Source organism: Corythoichthys intestinalis, chromosome 14, assembly GCF_030265065.1.
Source record: "Corythoichthys intestinalis isolate RoL2023-P3 chromosome 14, ASM3026506v1, whole genome shotgun sequence".
Lineage (NCBI taxonomy): Eukaryota > Metazoa > Chordata > Actinopteri > Syngnathiformes > Syngnathidae > Corythoichthys > Corythoichthys intestinalis.
Genome location: NC_080408.1, coordinates 1,757,994 through 1,774,432, shown reverse-complemented (window position 1 = coordinate 1,774,432; position 16,439 = coordinate 1,757,994). Strand labels below are relative to the sequence as shown.

The 16,439-nt window shown below is 41.3% G+C and overlaps 1 protein-coding gene across 1 annotated transcript in view; it reads right to left on the bottom strand.

Annotated features, from left to right (window-relative positions):
* The window catches only part of retreg1 (reticulophagy regulator 1), a 31,225-nt gene continuing 14,786 nt past the window's right edge, over window positions 1-16,439 (bottom strand). Inside the window, exons 5-10 of the mRNA XM_057857152.1 lie at window positions 10,390-10,495; window positions 10,243-10,327; window positions 7,719-7,841; window positions 7,570-7,640; window positions 3,469-3,586; window positions 1-3,373 (exon numbers count right to left, since the gene is read on the bottom strand). Coding sequence (XP_057713135.1) covers window positions 3,009-3,373; window positions 3,469-3,586; window positions 7,570-7,640; window positions 7,719-7,841; window positions 10,243-10,327; window positions 10,390-10,495 — 868 coding nt within the window. The 3' untranslated portion in view covers window positions 1-3,008. The remainder of the gene's footprint in view (window positions 3,374-3,468; window positions 3,587-7,569; window positions 7,641-7,718; window positions 7,842-10,242; window positions 10,328-10,389; window positions 10,496-16,439) is intronic.

The window sequence follows — 16,439 nt, the reverse complement described above, 5'->3', positions numbered from 1 at the left end:
CCTGAAAAAGACATCAAAACTCCCTTAGTTCTCGATGATATGGGGCTGCATGTCAGGCAAAAGCAACAGGGGAGACGGCTGTGGTTAAATCTTTAATAAATGCACACGTTTATATTGAAATTTTAGACAGCTTTCTTATCCCTTCAATTGAAAATATGTTTGTCATTTTCCAAGATGACAATGCATCATGCCAAAGTGCTAAAACTGTTAAAGCATTCCTTGGAGAAAGACTCGTCCAGTCAATGTCATGGCCTGCAAATAGCCCAGATCTCAACCCTATAGACCAGTGGTCTCAAACCGGTCCTCAAAGGGCCGCAGGGGGTACTGGATTTCATTCCAACCAAACGAGACAAATACCTTTTCACCAATCTGGTTTCTTACAAGTGTAATCAGTTGATTGCAATCAGGTGCTGCTTATGTTAGTAGAAACCTCATTGGTTGAACTGTTTGTGCTGGATCTGTTGGAACAAAAACCAGGACCCACTGCGGCCCTTTGTGGAGTCGGTTTGAGACCGCTGCTATAGACTGTGACGTCGCATTGTAAAGCAGAAGTAAAGCCGAAGTGGGACATTATACACCCGCCCTCGCATAGAAACAACGTAATTTGTGCCACTTTTCTCCGGTAAGCTTTCAAAAACGAACATGCCGATCACGTATTGCTTTTTGTATTTGCTTTTTTAAAAAATTTTTTTACTTATTTTTTTTAGCGTAACGTTGTGCCGTACTGTTTCTGTCTGACAATGAATGACCTGAAAAGAATTACAATGGTATCTGACTGCCACTGTTACCGTTTGTTATATATATATATATATATATATATATATATATATATATATATATATATATATATATATATATATATATATATATATATGTGTGTGTGTGTGTACAGTATATATATAAAAAAAAAAAAAACTTTAGTAAGGGGGAAATGTAAATAAATTATAGAATTAAGATTTGTTATCAATGAAAAAAAAAGTGTTCGTTGGCTGTCACGGAGTAGCATTTGCGATTGCTACACAAAGCTAACTAAATTACCCCCAAGAACGGTAAGAGACGTAGGACAACCAGAGGATATACTGTATAAGAAAGACAGGGCTGATGGTAAAGGACAACTTGTTGGAAATGGAGAATGTCATTGTCCGTCGCATCGATAAAAAAGCTAAGGCTATGCTTAGGTCGGCTCGTTTTTTTTTTTGTCTTTTTCAGCCTTCGACACTCAAGCCATCTCTTTAACTGAACATTATTATGTTCTTCCACATCCTTGCCAGTGAATTTGGCACCAGGCACATCGTTTTCGGAGAGAATTGGTAGGTTTAGCTCTGTAAACATCTCCTTCGTACACAATTTCCATTCATTTCCTATTAGGGACAACCGGTGGCTTGTCGCTACTTAGCAACAGTAGCTAATGTCATGAATATTAATGAACGGAAGTGACGTGTTGCTTGCGGTACACCATTCGGAAAAAAATGCTCCACAGCAAGGCTCCGACCTGCAAGGATGATGTTGAGGTAATTATCGAGGGTTGATTGATTAAATATTTGTTTGATTCATTGAATATTTGCTTGTGCTCATATAGACCATAAATAATACATATTGCCATATTTTTCTCTTATTGATATAACCAGTAAATGATTATTGCTTGATATACTAGGTTGTAGTATAATGTTTAAGTGTTACAAAGAGTAAAGAGGGTCGGGATGACAACTGCCTTGCTTCATGGCCGCATCATTGCGTAACTAGACCTTCCGAGACATCGTCAGCACCTGGCGTCTGGACTTTCGTCTAGACCTTCGAGGAAAATTTTCCATTCGAGGACATCTTCCATGGATATCCACTTCCATGCATAACTGAAGTGTCTGGGTCATTTTGACCGTTGTTTACATGTGCCTTTGCTTACACACGTGTATTTAGTTAGTTCCACCTACATGCTCACACATAGCCAACCAAAATCACATGGGTGTCTCCAGCTTGCTCTCCCCTCCCTCAGGGCGGCACCCTTTCTATGTTAGGACAAACCCCTGAATAAAAATAGCAAGGAGGGTTTTTCCTTAGATCAATTTTGGGGACTATACAGCGTAATCTAGCATTTCTCTGGCTAGTCCCTCTTTTGCTCTCCTTGGCCAAGAAAACTGAGTGTCTTCTCTCCTTATTTTGGGGTAATTTTACATATGTCTACCTAAGGGTCTATTTTTTAACTTGACAGATGATCTGGCAACTGCTATCAAAAATAATTGGCACTAAATTGATGAAGAATACACTCATCAAGTCCATGCCTCAGAGACTGCAAGCTGTCCTAAAAGCCAGAGGTGGTGCTACTAAATACTAGAGATGTGTTTTGATTGTTATTTCTTTGTTTGTTTCTCAAGATTCCATATTTTTTTTTCCTCAGAATGAAGTGATTCTATATGTATCTCCCTGCACTTCCTCTCTTGAATTAACATTTACTGACCACCACAATGTTTCGTATTCATTTCTTTTAGTGTTTCTGAATGCTAAAGAGTTGCAATTTTGAATTAATTTATCATTTTTTTAAGCTTTTTATCTGAGTTTGTTCTACATGATAAAATGTCTGGGTGAGTGCTCGTCCGAGACTGGCGATTCCATGCTTTTTGCTAGGGTTTGTCGTCGTGACTTAATTTTAATGTCAATGCATTGACTTGGAAGAGAACGTCGATGAAACGTGATGAAAGCTCTGTTCATGCTTCTGATTTGAATTGGGAGGGTTTCAGTTCAAATGGATTGGATGTCTCTTGCTATCAATAGGAGTTGATGAGTTAACCCACTGATGTATTGATCCAGATCAATTTATCGTTATACCTCCACTTACGACTAAAACGTTTCAACAAACAAAAATGATAATGGACCAAGCCACATTTCACACTGGAAAAGCTCAAAATGAGTGGCACTCGTGAGGCACGTCACCACCACATGAGTAAAGTGAGTTTGGAGTTGCGCGACAGAACCGATTCAACTCGGAAGTCACCGTCCTGCTGACGAACGCGAGATCAGTGACGCCTGAGAAGTTTGGCGAAGAAGCCGGGCGGTTTGTCGCCGCGTTCTTCTGTGCCGGCTTTGATTCCGCCGCCTCCCGGGAGGTCCAGTTCCGCCCCCAGCTGGTCAAGCTCGGCCTGGTCCAGCAGCTCAAAGTCGTCGGCCTCGCCGTCCGACTCCTCGCTCGGCTTTGGGAATCGGAAGCCCGTGGCCGCTTCCGCCCGCTCCAGGACGGCGGCAGCCACGGCGTCCCGGACGGCGCACTGGACCAACTCCAGGGCGTCGGCGGCATCGTCATCATCGCCGTTGGTCGCTGCCCCGTTGTCCACCGAGGGGAAGTCGTAGAGACCCCCGGAGAATACTTCCTCTCTGTCCAGGTCTGGGGAGAGAAAGTCAAAGGTCAAAACTGATGTCATCATGATGATTCACTTTCATTGCTATTGACGATGATAAACGTAATGTGTGAAAGGTCACCTTCAGAGTTCTCTGTCTGCGGCGTGGTCTCCTCCGACAGGTTCAAATTGTCCGTCCACGTCACGTCCGACACCGACGTGTCCGAAACTGACAACTCCTTACATGCCGCCGAGTCCAGCTGACGAGCCCAAAACCAGACGCGACGTTATTTAATTCGTTGTCTGCCATTGACTGTGATAGACGTCCAATCCGTTCGAAGTGGGACGGGTGCCTTCCAGCCTTCCACGTCAAATGGATTGGACATCTACTAGTGATGAACTCATTTCAATTCACAGCAGAATCCTGAAAGTACTTCACAGCAGAATCCTGAAAGTACTTAACTTAAATATCACTATGATTGGAATTAAAATCATATATTGAGACTATTCAACTATCTAAAATAATTTGGCAAAGCACAGATGACAAGAAATGAGTCTTTAAAGCTGCCGTTCAGCTTTTTTTGTCTCCTTACTCCAATATTATTACAGAATATTCTTTGTGTAAGTATTGATTACCCGACCGCTATACAAATTGTATTGTCATGACAAATGAGTCTTGTGCTACAGTGCCCTCCATAATTATTGGCACCCCTGAAAAAGATGTGTTTTTTAGCTTCTAATGATTTTTTTTTTTTTAATTGAAATAATATGGGACCTTAATGGAAAATAAGAGAAAAATCCAACCTTCAATACAAGTGTATTCATTCAGTGGGGAAAAAAATCCCACATAAAGAAAAAAATTATTTGACATCAAATAATGTGTGTCACAATTATTAGCACCCCTGGTGTTAATACTTTGTGCAACCCTCTTTTGCCAACAAAACAAGGTCTGGGGACAACAAAACAAGCTCAATTTTGGTCTCATCTGACCAAAGCACACGGTCCCAGTTGAAGCCTGGGACCGTGTGTATTTTTGTGTGAGACCAAGATTGAGCTTTTTGGCAACAAACACTCTAAGTGGGTCTGGCGTGCCACAAAAGATGTGCATGCTGAAAAGCACCTCATACCCACTGTGAAGTATGGGGGTGGGTCTGTGATGCTGTGGGGCTGTTTCGCTTCCAAAGGCCCTGGGAACTGTGTTAGGGTGCATGGCATCATGAATGCTTTGAAACACCAGGACATTTTAAATAAAAAATCTGTTGCCCTCTGCCCGAAAGCTGAAGATGGGTCGTCACTGGGTCTTTCAGCAAGACAATGACCCTAAACATATGGCCAAATCTACACAGAAATGGTTCACCAGACATAAAATCGAGCTCCTCCCATGGGCGTCTTAGTCCCCAGACCTTGTTTTGTTGGCAAAAGGGGGTTGTACAAACTTAGTATTAACACCAGGGGTGCTAATAATTGTGACACATTATTTGATATCAAGTAATTTTTTCTTTATGTGGGATTTTTCCCCCACTGAATGAATGCACTTGTACTGAAGGTTGGATTTTTCTCTTTTTTTTCCCATTAAGGTCCCATATTATTTGAAAAAAAAAATATTAGAAGCTAAAAAAACACAAAAGAATTTTCTGGGGTGCCAATAAATATGGAGGGCACTGTATATGAAATATTAAATATGCATTTATTCAGTATAACAGGGCTAAACAACAGAGCTAAACTACTGCATAATGATCAAAACTGCCGACTTCTTAAACCTGCCGAACGGTATTTTATGCCACCGGAGTTAGTCCGGCTTTTGTCATTTCCCTGCTGGAACTCAGAGACTAACAACTAGGCTACATGCTACCCTGAACCGAGCGGCTCTTCCAAGTCTCTTCCTTACCTTTTGAACACGAAAAATCACACAAAACTACCCCGACTCTTGTCACACACGGCGACAGGAGTGATTGCCTTCACTGATCGGCCAGACTCTGGCGGCCAGTAAGTTTCAGCGAACTATGACGGCTCGTCGTTCCCCTGCTGCGGCCTCGGCAAGCAGTCCCGCCGGGCCCAGGGCAATGTCAGCCAGCGTCCGGCGGGAGTGCTCGTGCCAAGGACACAGCAGGGGAATGAACCCGGAAATAGGCTCATTCTCGGCGGACAAATCGGCCAATGACTGGTTGCTTGTCACACGCCATGGTCGCCGGCCGATGAAGGCAAGAACACCTGCCTCCAACGGCAAGCATTGTTACCCACAAAATGCAAGCCACTTCCTAATTAAAACATGTGCCATAATCCCAGTATTTGACATAATATAAAACACGTAGCTTACTCACTTCCTCGTCCGTCTAATGGTCCCTCGATTTTCAGACTTGTTTAGCCCATTCTTTGCAGTGAACAGGATCTTTTAGAAACCCGAAAAGGCTCACACCACTCTCTCAGGTGTAGCAACAAAAGCCTGCAGCACATTGGGCTGGCGTGACGCGAAAATAGACAAATTAATCCGCAAAATCAAGTGAATCCGCAATCCTTCTCAATGCAATAGTATTGGCTGAATAGTGGAGATGATCTCATTCACCAACGTCAAATCTGCTTTCTTCCTCAACCCGAGACTCTAGCTGAAAGTTACTCATTTTCATGGCGCCGGTTTCAAAAAGTTGAATAAATATATCGACCGCTTCCACACACATCCAAGCGGTCCATTTCATTCAGGAGCATAAAATACCACATGTAATTTGAAATAAACTTGCTTTCTGGAGTCATATACATACAGTGGGGCAAATAAGTATTTAGTCAACCACTAATTGTGCAAGTTCTCCCACTTGAAAATAATACAGAGGCCTGTAATTGTCAACATTGGTAAACCTCAACCATGAGAGACAGAATGTGGAAAAAAAAAACAGAAAACCACATTGCTTGATTTTTAAAGAATTTATTTGAAAATCATGGTGGAAAATAAGTATTTGGTCAATACCAAAAGTTCATCTCAATACTTTGTTATGTACCCTTAGTTGGCAATAATGGAGGCCAAACGTTTTCTGTAACTCTTCACAAGCTTTTCACACACTGTTGCTGGTATTTTGGCCCATTCCTCCACGCAGATCTCCTCTAGAGCAGTGATGTTTTGATGCTGTCGTTGGGCAACACGGACTTTCAACTCCCTCCTCACCCCGTGGCGTCAAAATGATAACAAGAACGGTGAGCAAAAATCCCAGAACCACACGGTGAATGACCTACAGAGTGCTGGGACCACAATAACAAAGGTTACTATCAGTAACACAATGCGCCGCCAGGGACTCAAATCCTGCAGTCAGACGTGTCCCCCTGCTGAAGCCAGTACACGTCCATGCACGTCTGCGGTTCGCTAGAGAGCATTGGGATGATCCAGAAGAGGACTGGGAGAATGTGTTATGGCCTCGATGTGTACTTTCTTCAGCAGGGGGACACATCTGGCAGTGCAGGATTTGAGTCCTTGGCGGCGCATTGTGTTACTGATAGTAGCCTTTGTTACTGTGGTCCCAGCTCTCTGTAGGTCATTCACTAGGTCCCCCCGTGTGGTTCTGGGATTTTTGTTCACCGTCCTTGTTATCATTTTGACGCCACGGGGTGAGGAGGGAGTTGAAAGTCCGTGTTGCCCAACGCCAGCCTCAAAACATCACTGCTCTAGAGGAGATCTGCATGGAGGAATGGGCCAAAATACCAGCAACAGTATGTGAAAAGCTTGTGAACACTTACAGAAAATGTTTGGCCTCCGTTATTGTCAACAAAGTATTGAGATGAACTTTTGGTATTGACCAAATAATTATTTTCCACCATGACTTGCAAATAAATTCTTTAAAAATCAAACAATGTGATTTTCTGTTTTTTTTCCCCCACATTCTGTCTCTCATGGTTGAGGTTTACCCATGTTGACATTTACAGGCCTCTAATATTTTCAAGTGGGAGAACTTGCACAATTAGTGTTTGACTAAATACATATTTGCCCCACTGTATGAAGTACTGACTAGCTAATTTCTCAACCCGATTTAAAAAAAAAAAATCATTTTATCAATGTTAAAGCTTAACTCTCTACCATTAACGGCTCTAGTCGTCCAATCAGTTTGAAGTAGGAGGCCTGCCACCCTCCCATTTCAACGGTTTGCAAGTATACTACCGATAAACTCATTTCAATTCACAGCACGAGTGGACGCCACATTTTTGGAAGTCCATCATCGTCAAAGGCACCGGAAGAGTTACTTCCACTAAGCTCACCGCCTACCTTGGGAAACATGGACGATAGGTCCGACTCTGCCGACTCCTTCTCCAGCCCAGCCTTCAGGATTCTTCTCTCTGCGGGACCACGTCAGTCCGGTTGACCGCCAGCCGGCGAATGAACATGCACGCGATCGGGTCGGAATGCGACGTCACCATGATCCTCTTTTATCTTCTGCAGCAACGCCGCCACGCCAAAGTCCACTTTCTGCAGAAGCGGCTTCAGCCAGAAGGACGCCTCGGGAGACGACAGCACGGGCCACAGGAATGCCGACGACACTAATCACAGAGCAGAAATGTTCAAACGGATCGGACGGTTATTGTTGTCAATGGGAATCGCAGACAGAGGAGGGTAAGAACTCGTGCTGCAACTAACGATTATTTACATAATCAGTTAATCGGACAATAAACTATTAATCGGGTAAATGTCACTTTTTTCAATTACCTTCACAGTTTAACTTGAAGTTGTTTCAGGCAAGTTGTCAGTAAAAATGAAGAAAATCCGATTTCAAAGCGCACTCTTTTGTATGACAATTTACAGTTTGAATGGGAGTTTGTGAGCGACTCAAAGCTGCTATATGAATGGTTTTATGTGTGTGGTTTCTTGATAAAAAGAAATTTACTATCAACTTTACGATCTTACAATAAGTCAAGCGCTAATATGCTTCTCCAAAACAGTGCAAATGGACGCTTAGGGCACTAGTTAGCATAATTGCGAGCTAGCTTAGCTTGTTTCACAAAGAGCGCTGCAGTCAATGTTCCTCAAAAGTGTGACTAATTTGACTTGTACTTAGGGTGACCATATTTTGATTTCTAAAAAAGAGGACACTCAGCCCAGCCTCAGCCCGGCCTCAAGATACTTGAATTTTACTTGAAGTTCACTCAAAGATGCCTATATCACTTTAATATATTTAAAGTGTGCCCCCTTACTCTGGATGGAAAAATGCAGTTTGAAAAAAAAAAAATAATAACTTTAAAAAAATATATATATATTAGGGCTGTCAAACGATTAAAATTTTTAATCGAGTTAATTACAGCTTAAAAATTAATCGTAATTCATCGCAATTAATCGCAATTCAAACCATTTATAAAATATGCCATATTTTTCTGTAAATTATATATATATTCTGTAAAATAAATTGTTGGAATGGAAAGATAAGACACAAGATGGATATATACATTCAACATACGGTACATAAGGACTGTAGTGGGCATTTCACTCTACTGTCATTTAAATCTGTCTATGCTGTCCTCACTCCGAAGCGTCTACTTTTTCCAAAGCTAGACAGCTAGTGAACGACGCCTTAATAATCAGACTTCTTCCTTTTTCATCTGTTTTATTAATAAAGCGGCCTCAAACCATTGTCCTCTTTAGACCATCGTAAAACTACAAAAAAAAGTACACAAGCATTGCATTAGCAACAATGTTAGCTTAGCACGCTATACAGGTTCACTAAACATAAACAAAAAGCGTCTCATTTAAAAAATATAACATTTCGCTTACTAACATAATATGTACATTCTTTACAACAACCATACTTACGGACAAATCTTGTCCAAGGACCATCTAAGCACAACATTACAACGTAGGCGTCAGCCCGAGACGTCGTGCAGCCATATTGAACTGGCAAGAAAACAATAAACCATGTCGCAAAGCGACCACAAGAGTTCGCTGTTAGACAGCACAAAAAGCCTTGCTGTAAAACTTACCAAAAGGCAGAATACTGTCTGAGTGGGACATGTGCGTTAATTGCGTCAAATATTTTAACGGGATTAATTTAAAAAATTAATTACTGCCCGTTAACACAATAATTTTGACAGCCCTAATATATATATATATATATATATATATATATGTATGTATAAAATGCAGACCCATAGAAATGTAGTCCAGTCAATACACATACACACAGTAGGCCTTGTGCCAACTAAACATTTTTATAAATTACTATCACGACAATTGTCCTTGACAAATTGTTATTCCCATTCAATTGATGTTCTCATTCAATGTTCTAGATTGCACACAAACAAAAACCGAAATAAACTGACAAACTATTCAACCAGCATGTTTCCAAACGTAGCAGTTCAAAACTACGTTTCCCATAATGCCTAGCGTGGTTTAGCTTACTGATAGCTAGCTGAGGCAAAAATCAAACTTTGCTATAAAAGTTTACAATCATCGGCAGCGCCAATGCGACACCAAACGGGATTTTACAGTCAAAGCTCCGACAGAAGTCAACAGTTGCCATTATATACGTATTTATCATAAAAAAAATTTTTTTTAAACTTCAGGCATTGTGGCCAAATCATCAACCCAGTAGATGGCGGTAATGCCTCATGATAGGGGTAAACTGCCAACAAAAACAAGAAGAACTACTACTTCCCTCAATTCTCGTAGGAGCCATGTCAACTGCTGCCACCCAGCGGTTGGAGGGATTCTCTTCAAATTGGTCCCGTGAATAAAACTAAAAAAATTCATAAAAACCGGACATTTTTATGAATTTATAAAACCCGCCCGGACCACGAGGACACTACGTGAAAGTAGGACTTGTCCGGGCAAAAGAGGACGTTTGGTCACCCTACTTGTACTTATAACACCATTTACCATTTACCATATTGTTTTGAAGGAACCATACTCTTACTTAAGTACAATTTTCAGCTCTGATCGCCGAGTACTCACCGAGAAAGTAGGAGATGACGATCCCTGGAATGTAGCGTCCGAGGACGGCGAAGAATGTGCAGAAACTGCACGCCAGTAAACAGAACTGAAGAAGCACAAAGAAGAAGATAAGGATGAAGAGAAGAAGTAGAAGGAGTAGAAGCCCACCTTGCCAGGGTTCTGCCGCTTGAAAGCCGACGTCTCCTGCAGGAACAGGCGCATGGAACCGCTCGTTTGGAGTTCCGAGCCCGACTTTCGGTCCATCGTCTCCCGGCTGAAAGACACCCGACGTCCTTAAAATTTGAGCGCACTTCAAAGAATCACCGCTAGATGACTTCCTTGCAGCGCAAAGGCAATACTGGCGAACACAATTGATTAATCGGCGATTATTTTCCGTTGTCATCAGTTTAAATCGTTCACCGCCAGCTCAGGTCACAGACTTCAGTGGTATGAAAAAGTATCTGAACCTTTTGGAATTTCTCACATTCTCACGTAAAAACACCACCAAAGTGATCGGATCTTTGCCAAAATCACACAGAAGAAAAAACAGTATCTGCTTTAACTAAAACCGCCCAAACATTTATAGGTTTTCATATTTTAATGAGGATAGCATGGAAACAATGACAGAAGGGGGAAAAATAAGAGAACCCTCTGCCTAAGTAGACTTATACAGCAATTGAAACCAATTTTACCAAACAAATGAAGTCAGGTGTGTGCCCAATCATTGATGAGTGGTTTCAAGCTGCCCTGCCCACTATAAAACGCACACCTGGTAAGAATTGTCTTGATGGGAAGCATTGTTTAATGTGCATCATGGCATGGCATCAAAAGAGCTGTCTGAAGACCTGTGATCAAGGATTGTTGATTATTTGTATAAAGCTGGGAAAGGACATAAAACCATCTTTAAAAGTCTGGATGTTCATCAATCGACAGTCAGTAAGTTGTCTACAAATGGAGAGAATTTGGCACTGTTGCTTCTCTCCCAAGGAGTGGCCGCCCACTCAAAGATGACGCCAAGAGTTCAGTGCAGAATACTCGGAGAGGTAAAAAGTGTGAGTGTCTGCTAAAGACTTGCAGAAATCACTGGCACAGTCCAATAACTCTGTGCACACATTAATTACTGTATATGTAAAACTATGGCCAAGAATGATGTTCATGGGAGGACTCCAGGAAGGAAGCCACTGGTGTCTAAAAAAACATTGTTGCTCGTTTAATGTTTGCAAAAAGGCACTTGGACACTCCACAGAAGTTTTGGTAAAATATTTTGTGAACTGATGAAACCAATGTTGAAATGTTTGGGAGTAACACATGTGTGGAGGAAAAACGGAACAGCTCACCAACATCTACACCTCATCCCCACCGTGAAGCATGGTGGAGGGAGCATCATGATTTGGGGCTGTTTTGCTACATCAGGGCCTGGAAAACTTGTAATTGTTAATGAAAGAATGAATTCAAAAGTTTATCAGGATGTTTTGCAGGAAGACCTGATGCCGGCCGCCTGACAGTTGAAGCTAAAAAGAGGATGGATGCTGCAACACGACAATGATCCAAAATACAGGAGTAAACTTCAGAATGGTTTCAGAAGAACAAAATACACGTTCTGGAGTGGCCAAGTCAAAGTCCAGACTTGAACTCCATTGAGATGGCATGGCATCATCTAAAGACAGCGATTCATCCTAGGAATCTGACTGAACTACAGCAGTTTTGGAGAGAAGAACGGGCCAAGATTAGTCCTGATCAATGTGCCAGACTGATCTGCCGCTACAGGAAACGTCTGGTTGAGGATATTGCTGCCAAAGGGGAGGCCACAAAATATAAAATGTAATAGTTCACATACTTATTTTTCCCCCTTCTGTCATTGTTTGTATACCATCCTCATTAAAAAATGAAAACCTATAAATGTTTGGGAGGTTTTAGTTAAGGAAGACACTGTTTTTTAATCTGTGTGGTTTTGACAAAGATCAGCTCTCATTTGAGGGCGATTTTATGCAGAAATGTGAGAAATTCCAAAAGGTTCAGATACATTTTCATACCACTGTATTTGAACACCCTGTGATTTTGACTCCTTCCACTTGGAAATGATGGGCGGGTTTAAACTTTTCATTGTAGGTCCACTGTGAAAGAAATGCTGCAAATAAGTATTTGAACACCTGAGGACATCAGTGTTAATATTTGGTCCAGTAGCCTTTGATTACAATTACAGAGATCAAACGTTTCCGGCAACTTTTCACCCGGTTTGCAAAGACTGCAACAGGGATTTTACACCACTGCTCCAAACAGATCTTCTCTAGATCAATCAGGTTTCTGGACTGTCACTGAGGAATACTGAGTTTGAGCTTCCTCCAAAGATTTTCTATTGGGTTTAGGTCTGGAGACTGGCTAGGCCCCTCCTGAACTTTGATACGCTTTTTCTGAAGCCACTCCTTGGTTATTCTGGCTGTCTGTTTCAGGCCATTGTCATGTTGGAAGACCCAGTCGCGACCCATTTTCAATGCTCTAACTGAAGAAAGGAAGTTATTCCGGAAAATCTCACCATACATGGCCCTGGTCCTACTCTCCTAAATACAGTGCAGTCGTCCAGCCCCATCTCCAGAAAAACACCCCTAAAGCATGATGCTACCACCCCCATGTTTCACAGTAGGGATGGTGTTCTTTGGATGGTACTCATAATTCTTCTTCCTCTAAACAATATGAGGGGGATTAAGCCCAAAAAGATTCCATTTTGATCTCATATGACTACATGACTTTCTCCCATGACTCCTCTGGATCATCCAAATGTTCATTGGCAAACTTAAAACGGGCCTGGACTTTTGCTGGTTTCAGCAGGGGAACCTTCCGTTCCATGCATGATTTTATACCATGACGTCTTAAGTGTATTACAAACTGTAACCTTGAAAATGGTGGTCCCAGCTCCTTTCAGGTCATTGACCAGCTCCTCCTGTGTAGTTCTTAGCTGATTCCTCACCACTCTTAGGATCATTGAGACCCTACGAGGTAAATCTTGCATGGAGCCCCAGTCCGAGGGAGATTGACAGTCAAGTTTAGCTTCTTCCATTTTGCTCTAACGGTGGATCTTATATCACCAGCTGCTTGGCAATTGCCTGGTAATTCTTTCCAGCCTTGCACAGGTCTACAATTCTGTCTCTGGTGTCTCTGGACAGCTCTTTGGGGTGTATGGTGTGGACAGGTGCTTATAGGCAGATAACCGCCTCAAACAGGTCAAAAAGTCAGACTCAAAAAGTTCACCTCCATTCCACTTAGTCGTTGGACTTTTTGAAGGCGACTAACAGGTCTTTGAGGCTCACAGATCTAGCTAATAGACAGGTGTTTTAATACTTATCTGCAGCAGTACATTACAAATACATTGTTAAAAAAAAATCATACGCTGTGATTTCTGGATTTTTTTTAGATTGTCTCACAGTGGACAAGCACCCACCATGAAAATTTCAAACCTGCCCATCATTTTTAAGTGGGACATCTGGCAACATCGCAGGGTGTTCAAATACTTTATTTTCCTCACTGTATCTAGTATCATTGTTTTCCAAATAAAGTTTTTAATTTATAAGTTACTAAATAACTTAATTCATTCAATTCATTCATTCAAATAAAAAACTTTTTTTTTGCTTTTATTACATTTTTAATATTCACATTTTCAACAATAAGATAATATATAGTTGTTGTTGTTTTTATTCAAAATATATATGTACTGATACATAAAAAAAAAAATATATATATATATATATATATATAAAACAAACTAAAAAAACAACTTTTTTTTCTTTTTTAGTCTTTAGTTAAAAAAAAAAAAAAAAAAACATTGACCGTTTTTACCTTTTTCAATTTTTGATTTAGGTTCTGGCCAATATTTAAGTTGACAATATCTCAAAAATGATTACTCGTTACTATAAAACTAATTCGATATCTAAAGAATGCATATAGCATGAAGTTATTTGCGTAGGTGTACCTGAATGGAACTCCGCGTGCGAAATAGGTCCAAAGCAAAAATCCCAAATTCCCTTTTGTCCGAGTGCGTTCCAATCCCGGTTGTGTTTACACTAAAACAAGTCCGGCTGGCCTATTTGAAGAGCGGCGCTCTAAAAATAACAACAGTCACACTACTTGGTGACGAAGGCCGACAACAGGACGGCACTCTCACGCGGAAAACACGCAAACATACGCACATGTACACATTGTAAGACACACACACACCTATATGTTTACACATATAAGTAGAGACACGTGTGCGCAAACATTCTCACACATAATTAGACAGATATACACAGCCAGACACGTTGTCTCACATAGTGGGGCAAATAAGTATTTAGTCAAGTTTTCCCACTTGAAAATATTACAGAGGCCTGTAATTGTCAACATGGGTAAACCTCAACCATGAGAGACAGAATGTGAGGGGAAAAAAACAGAAAATCACATTGTTTGATTTTTAAAGAATTTATTATTTTATTATTTTTATTATTAATTATTTTGGCCCATTCCTCCATTCAGATCTCTAGAGCAGTAATGTTTTGGGGCTGTCGTTGGGCAACACGGACTTTCAACTCCCTCCTCACCCCGTGGCGTCAAAATGATAACAAGAACGGTGAGTGAAAATCCCAGAACCACACCTAGTGAATGACCTACAGAGAACTGGGACCACAGTAACAAAGGCCACTATCAGTAACACAATGCGCCGCCAAGGACTCAAATCCTGCACTGCCAGACGTGTCCCCCTGCTTAAGAAAGTACACGTCCAGGCCCGCCTGCGGTTTGCTACAGAACATTTGGATGATCCAGAAAAGGACTGGGAGAATGTGTTATGGTCAGATGAAACCAAAATAGAACTTTTTGGTAGAAACACAGGTTCTCGTGTTTGGAGGAAAAAGAATGCTGAATTGCACCATACCCGCTGTGAAGCACGGGGGTGGAAACATCATGCTTTGGGGCTGTTTTTCTGCAAATGGACCAGGACGACTGATCTGTGTAAAGGAAAGAATGAATGGGGCCATGTATTGAGAGATTTTGAGTGGAAAATCTCCTTCCGTCAGCAAGGGCATTGAAGATGAGACGTGGTTGGGTCTTTCAGCATGACAATGATCCCAAACACACAGCCAGGGCAACAAAGGAGTGGCTTCGTAAGAAGCATTTCAAGGTCCTGGAGTGGCCTAGCCAGTCTCCAGATCTCAACCCCATAGAAAATCTGTGGAGGGAGTTGAAAGTCCGTGTTGCCCAACGACAGCATCAAAACATCAGTGCTCTAGAGGAGATCTGCATGGAGGAATGGGCCAAAATACCAGCAACAGTGTGTGAAAAGCTTGTGAAGAGTTACAGAAAACGTTTGGCCTCCGTTATTGCCAACAAAAGGTACATAACACAGTATTGAGATAAACTTTTGGTATTGAACAAATACTTATTTTCCACCATGATTTGCAAATAAATTCTTTAAAAATCAAACAATGTGATTTTCTGTTTTTTTTCCCCCCACATTCTGTCTCTCATGGTTGAGGTTTACCCATGTTGACAATTACAGGCCTCTCTAATATTTTAAGTGGGAGAACTTGCACAGTTAGTGGTTGACTAAATACTTATTTGCCCCACTGTACAGTACACACATTACGTATAGGTAGCATAGTACCCATTTACCGTATGTTTTGGACTATAAGTCGCACTGAATATAAGTCGCACAAAGAAGGGGGGGGGGGGGGGGGGGCATAAATCGCACTGGAGTAAAAGTTGCATTTTTGGAGGGGAAGTGGCGTTGTTAGGCCTATTTTACCTAAAATATTCTTAAGCCCCTCCTAAATAAGTTGTTGTTTTATTTTATTTTTTTTAAATACCAAAAATGCTGAGATATTCACAATGAAGTTGCCAGAATGTTAGTTTAAATCAATAATCATATAATTATTAACTTAAATATGATCAGAAATCTATCAGTTTCCCCTCACTTCATAAAGTAAGGTAGACTCCCCTTCAGTGTGTCGTTATCCAATCCATTCAACTTGTTCAGTGGTTCTTAACCTTGCTAAAGGTACCGAACCCAAAAGTTTCACATGTGGATTCACCGAACCCTTCGGAATTAGATAATAGTAGTCTCCTTACTGGCACAATGCCATGTGACTTTAAGCATGCAGTAGTAGAACCTTTAATGAAGAAAAGAGGGCTAGACTCCACCCTCTGTTCAAATTTTAGGCCTATTTCTCATCTTCCATATATTTCTAAAATAC